At 46.6% G+C, this 20,611-nt stretch overlaps 1 protein-coding gene across 1 annotated transcript; it reads right to left on the bottom strand.

The window, feature by feature from the left end:
• Positions 1–1,896: 1,896 nt before the first annotated feature.
• On the bottom strand, positions 1,897–2,956 carry LOC311327273 (TGF-beta-activated kinase 1 and MAP3K7-binding protein 1-like; the record flags this gene model as incomplete). Its single annotated transcript, XM_084460305.1, has 3 exons — positions 1,897–2,050; positions 2,264–2,394; positions 2,924–2,956. Coding segments are annotated over 3 exons (318 nt in total), but the record flags the coding sequence as incomplete, so codon positions are not given.
• Between the last annotated feature and the right edge of the window lie 17,655 nt (positions 2,957–20,611).

Consider the following 20,611-nt stretch of genomic DNA (forward strand, 5'->3'; position numbering starts at 1 on the left):
CTAGACCCCCCCTCTCTAGACCCCCCTCTCTAGACCCCCCTCTCTAGACCCCCCTCTCTAGACCCCCCTCTCTAGTCCACCCTCTCTAGTCCACCCTCTCTAGACCACCCCTCTCTAGACCCCCTCTCTAGACCCCCCTCTCTAGACCCCCCTCTCTAGACCACCCTCTCTAGACCTCCCTCTCTAGACCTCCCTCTCTAGACCTCCCTCTCTAGACCACCCCTCTCTAGACCACCCTCTCTAGACCCCCCTCTCTAGACCACCCTCTCTAGACCACCCCTCTCTAGACCACCCCTCTCTAGACCACCCCTCTCTAGACCACCCCTCTCTAGACCACCCCTCTCTAGACCACCCTCTCTAGTCCACCCTCTCTAGGTGGTCTCAGCCCGGTTGATTTGTTCTGGAACCGCGAGCGATTCCTGTGTTCACATACGCCCAAACAATAGCAGATGAGCAATATTTGGGAATCTCAACGACGTACGTTTTCAGTCTCATTTCACAGATCCAGGAAGCAGCTTCTCCTCCATATCGTGACGGCCAATTATCACAGGCTTTGAACAGAATTTCCCTGTAGCTTTTGGCTTGGGCATTCCTGCCATCTGCAAGTCCCTCACAACTAGGCTTCCAAACATAAACACCAGTTATAATTAGGACCGTCAACGTTAACGCATTAACGCTCGCGATTAATCTGGAAACTTAATCGTGTTCAAAATAATTAACTGAACTACTGAAAGGCATGTGAAACGCGAGTACGTTACAGTATCTGATCGTTACAGTATCTGCTCGTTACAGTATCGTTACAGTATCTGATCGTTACAGTATCTGCTCGTTACAGTATCGTTACAGTATCTGATCGTTACAGTATCTGCTCGTTACAGTATCGTTACAGTATCTGAGCGTTACAGTATCTGATCGTTACAGGATCTGAACGTTACAGTATCTGAGCGTTACAGTAGCGTTACAGTATCTGAGCGTTACAGTATCTGAGCGTTACAGTATCTGAGCGTTACAGTATCTGAGCGTTACAGTATCGTTACAGTATCTGAGCGTTACAGTATCTGAGAGTACAGTATCGTTACAGTATCTGCGTTTCTCATGCAGTTCAGCCATGTAAACTCGCTGAGCGATAACACGACGCTCCGAGGTAAAGCTGCTTTCATATTGGACATTCAAAAGCCTTCACATTCGGCATGGTGACATTGGTTTCAAAAAGCTTCCAGATAGAAGTTTAGATTTATCTAAAAAAAAAAGTTGTGTGCATATTGCAGTGATGACGCGTCTTTCCACCGAAGGAAGTTCAGTAAAGACAACTCTAGATTCCTCCCCCAAAAAGTTGTGTGCATATTGCAGTGATGACGCGTGTTTCCACCGAAGGAAGTTAAGTAAAGACAACTCTTGATTCCTCCCCTTAGCCTGTCTGAACCTGAATGTCAGGCTACTCACCGCTCTGTCACACATTTCTTTATTCTATCACCAACCATGTAGGCCATGTTTCATCTCCCCCCCAAAAATACAAGTAAATACTAGCATTTTAAACTTGTGATTAATCATGATTAATCTCAGTTTACGATTGTGATTAACTCAATTTTTTTATTTTATTGATTGGCAGTCCTAGTTATAATAGCTGTATAGTAGCATAATAGCATATTTGAGCATTTGTATTTAGTATATTAGAGCAGTTGGTACTTTAAAACCTTGCTATGGAGTGCCTCTTCTAGACTGTGATCGAACGTACCGTACATCCTACTTCTAAAATGGTGACTTCTCTACTGTCCTCATCGACAACAACAACATCTGGTGTCTTAGCTGTAACGCACATGTGTGAGGATCCTGCAGACGTCTGTGCACAAACACACACACACACACGCACACACACACGCGCGCACACACACACACCTGTGTGAGGATCCTGCGGACGTCGGCGTCGGTGTGGCTGGAGTTGAGCTGTCCCAGCAGCAGCTCTGCCGTCAGACACTGGGACACGTAGTTGGCCACCCTGCTGCCATCGTACCCGTTAAACACCCCATACAGGAAGCAGCCATCCTCGCCTCTGGTCGAACAGGGACACACACACACACACACACAGGATGTGTTAATACTTTCAACATCCGCCCAGTCCTAATTGCAGTGAACTGTCATCACTGTCACACTATACTGGCATTGCAACCATGTTCTCTAATCTGCTGCACACTGTATTACATATCCACAGTACGTGTAGCCCCCACCGGGTGTGGCCGAGGGTCGTTTCTGGGTGAGCTAGCACCTGAATCGGAGGTGCCCGTCTTCGTTGGGGTGGCTCTGGGTGTCCTTGCCGTCCGGGCCGTAAACACAGTTGGGCGCAGATCCGACACCGCACATCTGACACAGCGGCAGGTCGTCCGTCCAGCTCTGATGCTGGGCGACCCCGGAAGAGAGAGGTCAGCGGAGATAGCAACACGACTTAAATACTGACATAAGACAGATGTAAAAACAAACCGTATATAGCTATACGTGATTGCCATTACACACAAAGGCGCATCTGATGTCCAGCCACTGCATTATAATTGACATCCAATTCCATCCTATTCGGGGTATTTAGGTAGCATTGCTACCGTAGCTAGCCATGAGAGACTCAAATCAAATGTAACACAATGGACTGGATGAAACAAGATAGCACTATGGTGGCTTAAAAGTTTTGCTTCGACAAGAAATGCATGCCATGGTTTGCTATAGCAGCAGCCAGACATATTTATATATTTAGCCAACTGCTAGCTAGTCGTCTAACGTTAGCTAGCACTAGGTTAGCTTGGCTAGAGCGATTGCAAACACACAAACCAGGCCCCTTTGTACGGATAACTAGACAGACTGACCCGCATACGATATGCAAACCTTGCCAGAGATCAGTGTGCATGTTTTCAAAAGGAGAAACTCTTAATTATCTTACGCTCTGCATCAGATTCCTGCGCTGGGACGCCATCTTGGACGGAACTCTGCTGTCAAGTTTTGTTGAGCGGTCATGATGGGCGTGCGCGACCCGCTGCGTACCAGCTGCGCATGTTCACTGATTTCTAGAACATGTGCACCAGCCTGAGTACATTTTGGTGGAGGGGGATTTACTTGGGTATTGAGGATACACATCAGTCAGTTTATGCACAGATCACCGACTACTACCATCATTTTAAGGAAGTGTAGGAAGTGTGCACTAACAACTTATTTTACTCGGCATACAGCACCATCGTGTGGGTATTTTGATGTATGAAATCTTGGCAATACTGAGGAATGTAGTAGAGCAGGCTTTTCCAAACTGTGAGGCGGGCCTCCCCTGGGGGGCCCCAAAGAAATTCAGGGGAGGCGCGGAGGGATGGTTAGAAAAAAATGAAGGAAAAATATGTTTTTTATTTTAGAATTTTCTATTTTTTTATGAGTGAAACATGATTTTAAAGGTCTTTTTTTATGGACAAATTTGAGGGGTTGGGGGGGCGCGGGTGTGTCACTGTTTTCAGAGGGGAGGCCCACATTGATGGATCTTGGGAACCCATGAGGATTCGCATTACCTATGTAGGGTCTGTGTGCATGGAAGGTGCAGTGTATTTCAGAAGCATCATCTTCGTGTAGAACAGAACTTCAAGGAGGCCAAAACCGTTGAATCAACAATTTATTGAGCATGCCTACCACAGGGGGTCACTTCGGCAGTACTGAATTCTCAGTGTCGTGACTTCAGTTTTTAAACTGGCTTCAAGCCAGGAATCACATGACAAACAAATTTGCATACAAGGAATGTTCATTAACACTAGTCCTCTGAATGGTCAATGAATCAGCTGAGCTCTGCGCCCCCTTCGGACACGGGGCTCCCTGGGTCCTTCCTGGAATCACGTTACAAGACTGTAGGCTACTTTTAGAGGTGACCATTTGCTATAGACAAAGGATCATGCTGACTCAGGGACAAAGGCCACCTGTTCTAACTCACATGTTAAACTCCTTATATTAACACAGTTCCAACTAAAGTGAAGTTTATTCATTATTCTAATAAATGAGAGTACTGTAATACAGATATGATTAATGTACAGTAATACAGTATAAAATATACTACAAAGGTGAATAAAATCGAATATATATATATTTTTTAAGTTCAATTGTTGTATTGTGGGCACAGTTGTAATGTTTTGATGAAATACTTCAGGAGTCCACAATGCTGCATTGTTTTGGACATTGTCATCTTGACTGCAGGAGCCGGTTGCACCAGTCGTTACTAAGTGGTGACTAGGCCTAGTCATAGCCTAAGTGTTGACTAACTCGAGATTTGGTCACTACTCAATTTAAATGGGTTGCACCACTCACGACTAGTTCCTAGTAACAACTAAATATTGACAGCACCCTGGGAGGTGGTGTAAGTGATGACTAGTGCGAGGAAGTAGCATCTTCAACTCTGCTATTAGGACGGAGGTGGGCTGAAACATTGTAGCTAAATCTGTCGGTGGAAAACAAAATTGTTTTTAGCAGATGTCTTAGTTATATCAAGATTAAGCTAACTATTGGCACCGGTGTGCTTATTGGTGTCATATTTAATAAGTTTGAGTAATTTCACGATCGAGCTAGCTAACCACCTTTAGCTCAATGGTCTCAGTTGCTGGTTAGCGAGGGGAGTCCCAGCCCAGCTGATAACCCTCCGTTGCGGGTTGGGGGGAAGCAACGGTCGGCTGGGATCCTGCCTCTCATAGTTAACCAGCAACTGGTCAGTGGACGGTACCAGTCAGCCTACGGTATGTCTGAATCAAAGAAGGTTATCAAACTAGCTGGCTAGGATCATTTAAGCATAACAATCCAACGGCTCCAACTCCCCCAAAAGAACCCCTCCACTGCACAAGCACCAACCCCAATAATAATAATAATAATAATAAGCACAAGCTACCGAGTGCAACGTTAGCTTTGCTAACGAAGATAATGAATTTGGAGGAGAGTGTTGCAGCTGGTGCTAAACGAGGCAAAGGAAGAATATTTTGTGGACTATTATCACATCCATTTCACAGTTGGGATTATACAGAAAGGTGAGGATCGAGCCTGTGTTGGATGACCAACTCAAATGCCTGGCTAGCTCAATATTGTTGCAAGTTTAACATGAATCGCATATGCGAGCCGGAGCCCGTCGCTTTCACTGGATGACTCGTGAAGCATGCTACATTTATCTCGCATACTAAACATGTTTTCGTGGAGTAGTACAGGTATGTACTAAATCGCATGTAGTAGGCGAGTTGCAGTATGTACTATATAGTATGTAATATGGACATTGGGACATGGCCCAAGCTCCTTGGTAAGGGCTGGGTAAGGGCAATCAACCTCCTTGTTTACATTTTTACTTGCTTACCGATTGGCTATTTGGATCCTGCCGTCACAGTCATACAACGTCATCTTGACTGCAGGTGCAGATCGAGGGTTCGCGGTACATCACAGCCAGATTGCAATTATGATGTCATAAATAAAACATGTTCTATGTTCTTCTGGCCTGTAAATATTTTACTATCTTACTATTATTACTGTCATGCAGCATGTATCAGGCTAGGAGATCCAGGAAGTGTTTCCTCTAGTGGATTACATCAGGTCACATCACAAGTCCATTACCACCTTGGACAAAATCCAATTGCATCTTCTGTCAAAAGTGATTTTTAACTTTATTTATTCATTTTTGTTTTACAGTCAATTGAGATTAATCCAGAAGCTTGGGTGGTACTGTTCTCAACCTGCCAGTCTCTCTTCTACTGTGGTGTCATTACAACTGCTTCTATTTCCCCATCAGAACCACCCTAGAGATGCTGATCTGTTCTCTCTCTCCCTCTCTCTCTCTCTTCCTCTCCCTCTCTCTCTCACTCTCTGTCTCTTTCTCTGTCTCTCTCTGTCTCTATCTCTCTCTCTATCTCTCTCTACTTCTCCCTCTCTCACTCACTCTCTCTTTCACTCTCTCTCTCTCTCTCTCTCTCTCTCACTCACTCTCTCTCTCTCTCTCTCTCTCTCTCTCTCTTTCACTCTCTCACTCTCTCACTCTCTCACTCTCTCACTCTCTCTCTCTCATTCTCTCTCTTTCACTCTCTCTCTCTCACTCTCTCTCTTTCTCTCTCTCTCTCTCTCTCTCTCTCTCTCTCTCTCTCTCTCTTTCACTCTCTCTCTCACTCTCTCTCACTCTCTCTCTCTCCCCAGAGTGTAGCTGAGTTGCACGAGTGCTCAGCAGAGGGGATCATGGAGTGGGTTGTCATGGTGACCATGGCCCTCTACCAGATCCTCCGTCTCCACCCGGACCAAGTTGGCCGCCGGCCGGCCGCCGACGTCGCACCGCGCCCGCCGCCGTCTCGGGACGGGCGCACGGGTCTGAGCGAGGAGGCGCGTTTCAGTCCAGCAGGCTCTCCCCAGGACCGCGCCTCTCTCCCGGGCTCGGACCCCCCACCCCGCTCCCCCAGCGCGGCTCTGAGGGTCATCTCCCAGAACTCGGAGGAGGCGGAGCTCACGGCCACGGCGTCCGTAGCCGTGAGAGAGATCCTGCGGAGGGTGAAGAGGAGGATGGAGAGAGAAGAGGAAGAGGAGGCGCCTGAGGAGGAGGAGGTGGCGCTCTTCCGCCCCGGCGCCTTCCTGCACGACCCCCGTCTTGTCGCGCTTGCCGAGGAGCTGCTCCGGAACGCCTGGCGGGACGCCCGGGAGAAGGCGCGGCGTATTGGTGGCGCCGTCACCTCCTCCTCCTCCTCCTCAGACGGCTCGGGGGCCAGTGGCGGCGTGCCGGAGGACGCCTGGATGATGGGCCACATCGGGTCGGCGGTCCGCGCCATGGAGGACGCGTCGGCCGCCCCGGAGACCCTGGCGGTGGGTCCGACCGGCCGGAACACCTCCTCCTCCGGCCCCAGCAGCAGCGCAACCCTGGAGGAGGAGGAGGAGGAGGAGAGCCTCTCGGACGCCCTGGCCCGCCACGCCCTGTTCCAGAGCCCCGGCCTGGTCTCCGCAGAAGAGAAGCTGGAGCTGGTCAGGCTGTTGGGGGGCCTCCTCCGGGAGACGACGGAGCCCGCCGAGGGAGCCCCTCCCCCGGCCCGACCCCGGAGCCCCAGCGCCAGGAGTCAAACCGGCAGCCCTGCTGGAGAGGAGGAGCAGGAGAACCACGCCACACCCCTCCCCGCCTACGGACCCGACCTCGCCCTGCACAAAATGTTCGATGCCATCGCGAGGGAGCGCCCCGATCGCGATGACGACGATGGCGAAGAGTCCCCCGGCCTCCACTTCTTCTCCAAGGAGCTGATTCGCCGGGTCCACCGGCAGCTCCTGGACCCCCCGCACTCGGGGCGCCGGCCGCCGGACGCCCACCACTGCCGCTCCCAGCCCACCCTGCGGAGCCCCGAGACCGAGCGGCGTCTGGAAGAACAGATCTTCACGCCGCTGCTCTACCGCTTCATCCAACGGGCCGTGGGGAAGCTGGTGGCGGACTTCCTGGGCGTGGCGGCCGCCACCGACACCCGTCCGCACGACGGCGGCCGGAGGGGCCGGGACTCCTCCGGCGAGGCGTCGTGGGGCAGCAGGGACAGCAGCGGTGACCGGAGGGGCGAGCTGGACGCCACATGCGAGGTGCTGACCGCCCGGGCGCTGGCCAAACTCCAGGACACCTGCGCTGACCCCAATAAAGCCAGAGTCATCGTCGACAAAGGTACAGACGTCTCTCTTATTGCATGATATTACACACGGTCTGATGTTATCATGTTATTACACACAGTCGAATGTTATCATGTTATTACACACAGCCTGATGTTATCATGTTATTACACACAGCCTGATGTTATCATGTTATTACACACAGTCTGTTATCATGTTATTACACACGGTATAATGTTATCATGTTATTACACACAGTCTAATGTTATCATGATATTACACACAGTCTAATGTTATGTTATTATACACGGTCTAATGTTATCATGATATTACAGGCAGTGAGCATGTTTTAAAACGTTATGATAGTTATGAGTGTTATTACTGGTTAACAGTAGCATATTTTTCAACACAGCTATGAGTGTTACTACTGGCAACATGGAGAAGAACAGGAGTAGCAGGAGGAGGAGCAGGAGGAGGAGGAGCTGTGAGCAGTCTGGAGAGATAGACTCCTCCTCCTTCTCCTCCTCCTACCAGACCCCCACCTCCCCCTCCTCTTCCTGGAGCCTCCCAAACACCGCCTCGCTGGTAAGGAGACAACACACACACACACACACACACACACACACACACACACACGTGCACATACCCACACACACACACACACGTTTACATACACACACACACACACACACACACACACATGCCGTGTTTAGAATTGAGCTGAGTAGTAGTAGGATTAATACATTAGATAGTAGATAGATAGCTCCAGATATAATATAAATGTATTGACATCCACATAATGAATACATACAGTAATAATGAGTTTTTATTAGACGTCTAACTCTACAGTATATATATGCTTGTCTTCTTTTCTCTGATTCCCAGATCAGTGGTCAGGAAGCTGAAGCTGTCCCCCAGGATGGACAGAAGACATCTAGAGAGGACAAGAAGAAAAAGACCGGCAAGAAACACAAAAAGAGCAGCGTTACTCCCCTGTCCTGCGATGGTAAGACCCCTTCATGTTTCAGTCCAGCAGGCTCTCCGCAGGACCGCTGCTCTCTCCCGGGCTCGGACCCCCCACCCCGCTCCCCCAGCGCGGCTCTGGAGGAGGAGGAGGAGCAGGAGAACCACGCCACACCCCTCCCCGCCTACGGACCCGACCTTGCCCTGCGGAGCCCCGAGACCGAGCGGCGTCTAGAAGGACAGATCTTCACGGCGCTGCTCTACCGCTTCATCCAACGGGCCGTGGGGAAGCTGGTGGCGGACTTCCTGGGCGTGGCCGCCGCCGCCAACACCCGTCCGCACGACGGCGGCCGGAGGGGCCGGGACTCCTCCGGCGAGGCGTCGTGGGGCAGCAGGGACAGCAGCGGTGACCGGAGGGGCGAGCTGGACGCCACATGCGAGGTGCTGACCGCCCGGGCGCTGGCCAACCTCCAGGACACCTGCGATGACCCCAATGAAGCCAGAGTCATCGTCGACAAAGGTACAGACGTCTCTCTTATTGCATGATATTACACACAGTCGAACGTTATCATGTTATTACACATGGTCTGATGTTATCATGTTATTACACACAGTCTGATGATGTTATCGTGTTATTACACACGGCCTGATGTTATCATGTTATTACACACGGCCTGATGTTATCATGTTATTACACACGGCCTGATGTTATCATGTTATTACACACGGCCTGATGTTATCATGTTATTACACATGGTCTGATGTTATCATGTTATTACACATGGTCTGATGTTATCAAGTTATTACACACGGTCTGATGTTATCATGTTATTACACATGGTCTGATGTTATCATGTTATTACATACGGCCTGATGTTATCATGTTATTACACATGGTCTGATGTTATGTTATTACACATGGTCTGATGTTATCATGTTATTACACACGGTCTGATGTTATCATGTTATTACACACGGCCTGATGTTATCATGTTATTACACATGGCCTGATGTTATCATGTTATTACACACGGCCTGATGTTATCATGTTATTACACACAGCCTGATGTTATCATGTTATTACACACGGTCTGATGTTATCATGTTATAACACATGGTCTGATGTTATCATGTTATTACACATGGTCTAATGCAGGGTCCAACAGTACGTTTTTTCTTCACTTTCCCGGTCGGACAAGTAGATCAGAACGTTGCCCAAAGTCAAATTTTACTTGCCCCTATAAAAACGAACCAGTTTTATCCAGCATGCTCTCAAACTTTCAGCAAACTGTGCATAGTTGGAGTTTAGCCCACATCCTCTAATGCACCCAAGTGACCCAACTAAACTCCTCTGTCCAAGACAATTAAAACGCTCGAACTTGAGCTCATACATCTTGTCTTTACCCAGCACCATTTGAAAGACGTCTGACTGACAGCCATGTGTCACAGTACTAGCCTTGTGTCACCCTACTAGCCATGTGTCACCCTACTAGCCATGTGTCACCCTACTAGCCATGTGTCACCCTACTAGCCATGTGTCACCCTACTAACCTTGTGTCACCCTACTAGCCTTGTGTCACCCTACTAGCCTTGTGTCACCCTATTAGCCTTGTGTCACCCTACTAGCCTTGTGTCACACTACTAGCCATGTGTCACAATTCTAGCCATGTGTCACCCTACTAGCCTTGTGTCACCCTACTAGCCATGTGTCACACTACTAGCCTTGTGTCACCCTACTAGCCTTGTGTCACCCTACTAGCCATGTGTCACCCTACTAGCCATGTGTCACCCTACTAGCCATGTGTCACCCTACTAGCCATGTGTCACCCTACTCTGTGTCACCCTACTAGCCATGTGTCACCCTACTAGCCTTGTGTCACACTACTAGCCATGTGTCACACTTCTAGCCATGTGTCACGATACTAGCCATGTGTCACTCTACTAGCCTACTGAGTTCTTCATTGGCCAACGGCGAGTGCCAGGGGAGGGGGCTATGCTATGTGCCAGAGAGAACATTCGCTATGATACGACAATGATCGATGACGATAAAAAAAATTGGGTGGGGGGGGGGGGGGGGTAAAATTTGTAATAAAAAAAAAAGTACATTTATTGTTACTACTCTCCCGAGGCAAGTGAGTTGCTTGACTTACTAGCCTGACGTGGCGTTTTACTTGACCTGGGCAGTCGGGCAATCCTTATTGTTGGACCCTGTCTAATATGATCATGTAATTACACACAGTCTAATGTTATCATGATATTACACACGGTCTGATGTTGTCATGATATTACACATGGTCTGATGTTATCATGTTATTACACATGGTCTGATGTTATCATGTTATTACACACGGCCTGATGTTATCATGTTATTACACATGGTCTGATGTTATCATGTTATTACACATGGCCTGATGTTATCATGTTATTACACACAGCCTGATGTTATCATGTTATTACACACGGTCTAATGTTATCATGTTATTACACACGGCCTGATGTTATCATGTTATTACACACAGCCTGATGTTGTCATGTTATTACACATGGTCTAATGCAGGGTCCAACAGTACGTTTTTTCTTCACTTTCCTGGTCGGACAAGTGGATCAGAAAACGAACCAGTTTTATCCAGCCTGCTCTCAAACTTTCAGCAAACTGTGCATAGTTGGAGTTTAGCCCACATCCTCTAATGCACCCAAGTGACCCAACTAAACTCCTCTGTCCAAGACAATTAAAACGCTCGCACTTGAGCTCATACATCTTGTCTTTACCCAGCACCATTTGAAAGACGTCTGACTGACAGCCATGTGTCACAGTACTAGCCTTGTGTCACCCTACTAGCCATGTGCCACCCTACTAGCCTTGTGTCACCCTACTAGCCTTGTGTCACCCTACTAGCCATGTGTCACCCTACTAACCTTGTGTCACCCTACTAGCCTTGTGTCACCCTACTAGCCTTGTGTCACCCTACTAGCCATGTGTCACCCTACTAGCCATGTGTCACCCTTCTAGCCATGTGTCACCCTACTAACCTTGTGTCACCCTACTAGCCTTGTGTCACCCTACTAGCCTTGTGTCACCCTATTAGCCTTGTGTCACCCTACTAGCCTTGTGTCACACTACTAGCCATGTGTCACAATTCTAGCCTTGTGTCACCCTACTAGCCTTGTGTCACACTACTAGCCATGTGTCACACTACTAGCCTTGTGTCACCCTACTAGCCATGTGTCACACTACTAGCCTTGTGTCACCCTACTAGCCTTGTGTCACACTACTAGCCATGTGTCACACTACTAGCCATGTGTCACCCTACTAGCCATGTGTCACTCTACTAGCCTACTGAGTTCTTCATTGGCCAACGGCGAGTGCCAGGGGAGGGGGCTATGCTATGTGCCAGAGAGAACATTCGCTATGATACGACGATGATCGATGACGATAATAAAAATTGGGTGGGTGGGGGGGGTAAAATTGGTTAAAAAAAAGTACATTTATTGTTACTACTCTCCCGAGGCAAGTGAGTTGCTTGATTTACTAGCCTGACGTGGCGTTTTACTTGCCCTGGGCAGTCGGGCAATCCTTATTGTTGGACCCTGTCTAATATGATCATGTAATTACACACAGTCTAATGTTATCATGATATTACACACAGTCTAATGTTATCATGATATTACACACAGTCTAATATGATCATGTTATTTCACACAGTCTAATGGTATGTTATTACACAGTCTAATGTTATCATGTTATTACACAGTCGTGTTAGGTTATTACACACAGTCTAATGTTATCATGTTATTACACACAGTCTAATGTTATCATGATATTACACAGTCTAATGTTATGTTATTATACACAGTCTAATGTTATGTTATTATACATGGTCTAATGTTATCCTGATATTACAGGCAGTCTAGTGTTTTCATGTTACTGTAGACCAGAGTCATTCTCACCTTAATTATAGTTTTACCTGAGCATGTTTTAAAACGTGATGATAGTTATGAGTGTTATTACTGTGTAACAGTAGCATATTTTTCAACACAGCTATGAGTGTTACTACTGGCAACATGGAGAAGAACAGGAGTAGCAGGAGGAGGAGCAGGAGGAGGAGGAGCTGTGAGCAGTCTGGAGAGATAGACTCCTCCTCCTTCTCCTCCTCCTACCAGACCCCCACCTCCCTCACCTCTTCCTGGAGCCTCCCAAACACCCCCTCGTTGGTAAGGAGACAACACACACACACACACACACGTGCACATACACACACACACACACACACACACACAGACACACGTGCACATACACACACACACACACACACACACACATGCACATACACACACACACACGCACACGCACATGCACATACACACAGACACACACACACACACACACACACACACATGCCGTGTTTAGAATTGACCTGAGTAGTAGTAGGATTAATACATTAGATAGTAGATAGATAGCTCCAGATATAATATAAATGTATTGACATCCACATAATGAATACATACAGTAATAATGAGTTTTTAGACGTTAACTCTACAGTATTTATATGCTTGTCTTCTTTTCTCTGATTCCCAGATCAGTGGTCAGAAAGCTGAAGCTGTCCCCCAGGATGGACAGAAGACATCTAGAGAGGACAAGAAGAAAAAGACCAGCAAGAAACCCGAAAAGAGCAGCGTTACTCCCCTGTCCTGCGATGGTAAAACCCCTACATGTCTGTTCTCCAAACTCCTCTTCCACTATAACTCTCACACACACACACACACATACACATGCGCACACACACACACACACACACACACACACACACACACACACACAGAGACACATGCGCACCCACACACACACAACACACACACACACACACGCACACACACACACACACACACACACACACACACACGCACACACACACATAAAAGCTCTGTTTTCATGAGACTTGCTGTGATGTCATATCCTGTTGTGCATGATGGTGTGTTTCCTGTCCTGGTCCAGAGCCTGCTGAGTCCTCCAGCAGCAGAGAGGAGGAGGAGGAGGAGAAGAAGAGGAGGTCCAGCAGAGGCTGGTTCCAAAGGGCCTCCTCCGCGCTCTCCAGGGCTTTCTGCTTCAGCTGTTGCAGGAAGAAGACTGGCCAGCAGAGGGCGACTCCTGCTCACTGACTGAACTACAACAACAACACAGCAGCTTCTCTGAGGGCTGGACCGCTGCATAACATCACCCTCAATATCACTACACATAAAACATCACCCTCAATATCACTACACATAAAACATCACCCTCAATATCACTACACATAAAACATCACCCTCAATATCACTAGACATAAAACATCATCCCTACGTTCTATTACGGTCCGTTCATCAGTTCACAGCTTCAATGAAAACTTCAATAAAATCTTTAGCATTTAAACAATATGCTGCAACTCTCTTCTATTCTTCAGATGTCAGAATGTGCAGGTGTGGTGTAGCGTGTGCTCATCTGGTCCTTCTGTTCAAGCCTCTACTGACCAGCGTTTAGTCAGACTCATATTTATTCACGTTGCGTCTTGCTGTTTTCTACTGCTACATTCAGAACACGGCGGTTTTTTAACGGCGTAAATGAACCAACGCACCCCCCCCAACGGCCCACCCACGCACACACACACACACACACACAAACACTGTGCTGGGTCCCCAGTGACAGATATTGATTTATGGGTTGTGTGGGCCACTCTGTTTGATAACCCCCCCCCCTGTCCTCGCCTTCATCTTTGATTAAAGAATGAGACGAGCATCCCCCCTTACACACACACACACGCACACACACACACACACACACACACACAGCCATAAGTATGATGTCAGACCAGCATTATCAACGTAGAAACTGATCAACACAATCTATATGAATATATTTACACGTACAGAAACCTACTGAGCATAATGTAAAAGAGTGCAGACACACAAATATATGAGGGGCCGTATAGGCCATAATTCATACTTACCTCGCACACACATATATATTGGCTCTCACATACACAAAGTTGCCTCTCACACACACACGATTGCCTGTCACACACACACAGTTGACTCTCACACACACATATATTGGCTCTCACATACACAAAGTTGCCTCTCACACACATATATTGGCTCTCAAATACACAAAGTTGCCTCTCACACACAAACAATTGCCTCTCACACACACACAGTTGCCTCTCACATACACAAAGTTGCCTCTCACATACACACAATTGCCTCTCACACACACACAGTTGCCTCTCACATACACAAAGTTGCCTCACACACACATATATTGGCTCTCACATACACAGTTGCCCCTCACACACACACACAGTTGCCTCTTACATACATATATAAAAGCTCTTACATTCTATGTAAATGCTCACACGCACAAAAACCTTTCTTTTACATGACACATAAATGTTCACACACACATAAACCATTTTCATATTCACTAATAATGAAATATTTCTTGTGTATGTGTGCGGATGGCAGTGATGTGTGTGAGGTGATACATTATGTGTGCGAACAAAAATACTGTGTGTGTGAGGTGATAAATTATGTGTGCGCGCAAATATATTATGTGTGTGAGCTGATACATTATGTGTGCGCGCAAAAATATTGTGTGTGTGAGATTTCAGTTGGAAAACGGAAGGCATTTCAGTTGAACAGGAAGGCAGCTGAAATCCTGAATCCTGATTGGTTCAGGGGGAAACATCTCCCGCCCACTCTACTGTTGCGCAGTCTGTTCTCATTTGAACAAGGGCGCAAGGCGGAGAAATACTTAGCTAGTATAGCCATTGTAAACAACAACATATATACTGTATGTGACAGCCGCTGGGGATTTGGTCCGGGCAGATCATGGAGGTATAATTTAAACTGGAGACGGCATTGAAAATGCCTCTGGGTATGAAATGCGCTATATAAATAAAGCTTTGATTGATTGATTTATTGAAAATGGCTGCCTATTCATTTCAATGAAAGTTGCTCACCGGCGCATGAAGCCATTTGACATAGTGGCCAAAGCTCGGTATTGCAAGTCACGTGACGGCATGCGGTCCAAGACCCTTATTTCCCATGGTTTGTGGATTATGATAGATAGGGCTAGGATATCTGGATATCATTCAGCATCAGAGACCAATCTAATCAATATAAACTTTTAATTCAATTGTTTTTTTTTGTTTTTGAAGCCACCAATACCTGTATCGAGCCCATTTGAAACATGTGCTGTGAACGAGCCTCGGGGACGCTGGGCGCGCGTTCATGAGTCCTGCGAATGCGCGGAAAACACGTCACCATAGGAAGACCCGCCCTACTCTGCCTCTGATTGGATAGGAAGTCATATGTAATGACGTCGGCTAACATTTGCTATGCTTTTAGCAATGAAGCTGCTATGATCATGCTCATATGAACGTATGTCTATGATGCAAATTATCATGACATGTAGTTACTTTAGGAAATAGGAAAAGATCTAGAGGGTAAGTGGGTCAATGTTGAATAACTTAGCTAACATTATCCAATGTTACATTTCTTTATATTAATGTCAACTATATTGATAGGCTAGGGAGCTATGCTAACGGTAGCTAATGCTAACGGCTTAGGGTTAACTTTAGTTAACCTTAGTTAATTAACGTTACGTTCGGAGGTTTCAGATGTATTTCAATTTTAACATAATGTTGAGCATGCTCAATGTGACATTGTTCATACATTGATTACAGTCTGTAATCTTGTCTGGCGTTATTTAGCTATAGTGGGCTGATGCTTGCTGCTGCTACTATAGCATTTGCCACATTATACATCAAATTAATCAAGCATGGTTAGTGTTATTACCTGAAGGCATTATTACCATTGCAAGTAAGCATGCCATGTATATGCCATGCCTGGAAATCAAATTAATAGTGTAATTCTTCCCCATCATAGCTCATTGTACACTGATATAATCATTCTCCTTGCCTTTGCTAATACTCATCTCTTTTATCAAACTTTGTGCTAGGAAAGAAATCTGGCTGTGATTCGTCGCTAGTGCTCATCCAGGCTGTTGTCATCTCCCGCCTGGACTCCTGCAACTCCCTACTTGCTGCCATCCTGCAGCGTTGGCCATCAGACTCCTGGAGAAAGCTGCTGCTGACCTGGTGTTCAACGGCCCTATGCTCTTTCACACAACTTCCCTACTCCGTTCTCAGCACTGGCTCCCTGCGCTGTCCCATCCAGTTTAGGACTGTGGTGCAAGCCTACAGGGCAAATGAACAGCTCCCTCCTACCTCCAGGCTGTGGTCAAGCTCTGCTGCCTTGAGGTGATTGGTTCCCCAGTTGCTCCAAGCCCCCCTACGGCAGATTGGCGTGGCCATGGCTTTTTTCTGTCCTGGCCTCACAGTGGTGGAATGAACTGTCCACTGATGTCAGTACAGCAGAGTCCCTGCCCATCTTTCGCCGCATGCTGAAAATTCACCTGTTCAAGATGTGCCCAGGACCCTTCCTTTTAACACCTATTTTATTTGTTCTTGTACTTTGTCTTTAGCAACAGGTTAAGCTCTTAGACGCTTGTTTAGAAAGGAGATGCACTTATGAGTTCTAGCAAGCAGTGGTACTGTAGTGAAGCTGCAGTGTCACTAATGAAAGACTAATGGGGTGCACCTGAACTGGGCCGCTGACAGAGGCTCTGATCACCCTCGGCTGGACTTGATTGCTGAGGGGTGGACTAAGAAAGCAGAGCCAGTCGGGCAGTCTGGGGAGCGGAGCTTCATGTCCGTCAGGGCAACTAGTCTGACGAAGCAATTGTTAACTTGCACTCACGGGAGAGGATAACATGCCTGTCTAGCCCAGCTTAAACTATGCGCCCATGTACCAGTGTGCCGACTCAGGGTGATATCTAGTGTGTTTGCAATTGAGTGTGCCTGCCTATACAGGGTGATCCAGTGTGGAATTTACTGTTTGTGTGCGCATGTGTGTGTGTTTGTGTAAACGTTGAGTGCCATACCGAGTGCCCACCTACGAGGGGTGAATTGCTGTGATGCTGGGTGTGGCTATTCTGATACTGGATGGACTGACCTGTCTGAGGGAGAGGTGTCACCGATTGGCCAGACTCCCATCAGGCCCACAAAGAACCTGCTGTTTCATGAGTTGGTGCAATAAATGACATGTTTTCTTAGGTTGTTGTCTAGTGTGCTGTTGTTGTTCTCAGCTCTCTTAACACCGGACCATACCAGGGACTAAAGGTGGTGGCAGCCCCTTTGCCTACAGTTAATACCCACACCTAGACCAAGGTTCATTACAGTACTCTTGCATACCTACAGTATGTTAAATGCACTTAATGAAAGTTGCTTTTTATAATTGTCTGATAAATGACTAATGTAATGCTGTTTTCTGGAGATCTCCTGTCCACCGTGGAATTCATTAGTCTGTTCTAAGGATGTACTCTTGGAAAACTACGAGCTCACATTAACTTTAGTTTATTTTCAATTAACTTGGACTGTTTCCTCTCCTTCAGTCATAAAACATGTCAAGTGTTTAAGATTTGATACCTGTTTTAAGTGATGGAGTATTTATGTACAAAACATTCATATCGGCTGGGCCTACAGTTGGTCTAAAGAAGTGACTTTCATTTACACTAAATGGACAAAAGTATTGGGACACCTACACATTACTGAACCTACAATGGTCCATAAAGGCATGGTTGGGTGAGGTTGGTGTGGAAGAACTTGACTGGCCCGCACAGAGCCCTGACCTCAACCCCAGCGAAGCGAACACTTTTGGGATGAACTACATGAAGAACGGAGATTGTCAGCTAGGCCCTCTAGTCCAACAGCAGTGTGACCTCACAAATGCTCTTCTGGATGAATGGGCAAAAATTCCCACAGACACACTCCAACATCTTATAGAAAGGCCTCCTAGAAGAGTGGGAGCTGTTATAGCTGCAAACGGGGACCAACTCCATATTAATGCCTATGAATTTAGAATGGGATGTCATAAAACCTCCTGTAGGTGTAATGTCCCAATTCTTTTGTCCATACAGTGTATATACAATACTGTACAGTGAAATTAAAAATGATAGGCTACCCACTCTAACATTGTTTGCATTAAAGTAAAAATAAACATTTCTAATAGTTGTGACATCCCCAGTGGGAGTGTAGTCCAGCTAGGACCTTAGCTTGGCAGCAGCACATAGAGACCAGGAGATGGTTTTCACTTTGGGGATTTTATTAAGGATAAATATATAAAGGATTTGAAAAGAAAACAAAACAACAACATTCAAACAAAACAAGTCCCGCTTGAATTAGCTTTTTTTTTGGGGGGGGGGGGTGTGACTTCCCCCCAATGATTTGACATTGATTGGGACAGCTACGTCCAACATGGAGAGGAGAGAGACCAGAACACCACGGGGTGGTAAGGCTGGGGAGGGAGAGTGGAGGGTGAGGAGGGACGGGAGGAAGAGTGGAAGGGGAGGAGGGAAAGGGGGCCAAGGGAGGAGAAGTTAATGAGGGAAAGGAAAGAGGAAGAACAGTAAAATGAGTGAACAGTGTGATGACCATATACATTACAACAGGAAGTGTATCATCACATAAAGAATAACGCTCTGGTTTGTTAATGACAGTTTTCTGCAGAAAAAAGATATTTGAAGTTACAATCCAGAGTTGGAGAAGGCCATACTTGGACTGAACACTGCAATCAACATCACAAGTTGGCTGCTTCACCCACTCTGGATTGTCGCTTCAAGGGACTGCGAGATGCTATTTAAAAAAATGTCATTTCCCAAAGTGGTGAAATGAACTCCATCCGTCAGAAATAAACCAGGGCAGTTAAACCGTATGCGAGGATGCCCAACACTGTTGCCACCCAAACGCCGAACAAATGTGGTCATCACACTGTTCACCCATTTTCTGGCTCTGTTAATGCCCCCCGGATTTGCAGCCCTCCACTGGCGTCTCTCAGTGATGCATGAGAAGATAATCTTCATCCTGGGGAAGCGGCGGTGGAGGTGCTGCAGGTCCTGCTTCATCGCGGCGACAAGGTCCACTCCTGTGATGTTGCCGAGGTCATTGCCGCTACAGTTGATGAGCAGGACATCCGGGACTGTTCTTCCTCTCAGGGACTGGTGGAAGAAAGGGACAAGGCCTCCATCTCAGGCCACCCCAGCCAAACCACCAGACCCACGCATCGAGTCCGAGGTTTCCTCTCCGTTCGTGCCTGGCTCTCTCCTCAGCACGTCGGACGTAGCTGTCCCCAATGATCCACACTGTTTTGCCTAAGGGTTCAAATAAATAAAATACATTCTATGTAATACACAGTGTGAGTATCCTAAAGACAACATTCTATAGAAGTGATATTGACATTCATTTCTGCTAGTTTTGATGGCAATAATTTGAAAACTAAAGATACATATCACATTGCTACTTCATGAATAGTATGTGTAGGCCTATTCTCTTTGATATGAAGGGGCACATAAACAATACAATACAATTATTTACTTTGGACATATTGTTATTAATTCAGTTCGACCATGGAGGTATTATAAACTGTACACTACACTCACTCTGTCCAGGTACTGCTGCCAGCCCAGCCATAGTCCTCGCTGCAATCTCACTGTAAAATATGATTTAAAAGAAATGAAGACAATGGGAGTGGACAATACTGTTTTCCTTTCTACCATATTCTACAATGCTAGCTACAGCAATACTTCTTTGCAGTCTAGAATTAGTCAAATATTCTATTGACTATATGTATTGTTCGCAGATAATTATTCCACATAGGCAGCACGTGTAATAAGTAAAAGTGTCTTTGAGACATTTTGACTAGCACGGTTATCTATAATCATAGAACATTAAAAAGTCAAAATCAAGTAAACTAGCTAGCTAGCTAACATTAGCATGGTCAGCATCCACGACACCGGCAGACATTAAATCAATAGTACCATAATTTAGCTCTCAATCAAAAGCTTTTACGTGTGCATGTCTATTAATAAAGGAAAGTAAACTATGTTATAGAGTGATTACTTTGAACTTTACCTTTTAAGCGCCCAAACTGTAGATATTGGTCGAGCAGCAGGTGATGGCCA

This window comes from Borostomias antarcticus, assembly GCF_949987555.1.
Source record: "Borostomias antarcticus genome assembly, chromosome: 31".
Taxonomy (NCBI): Eukaryota; Metazoa; Chordata; class Actinopteri; order Stomiiformes; family Stomiidae; genus Borostomias; species Borostomias antarcticus.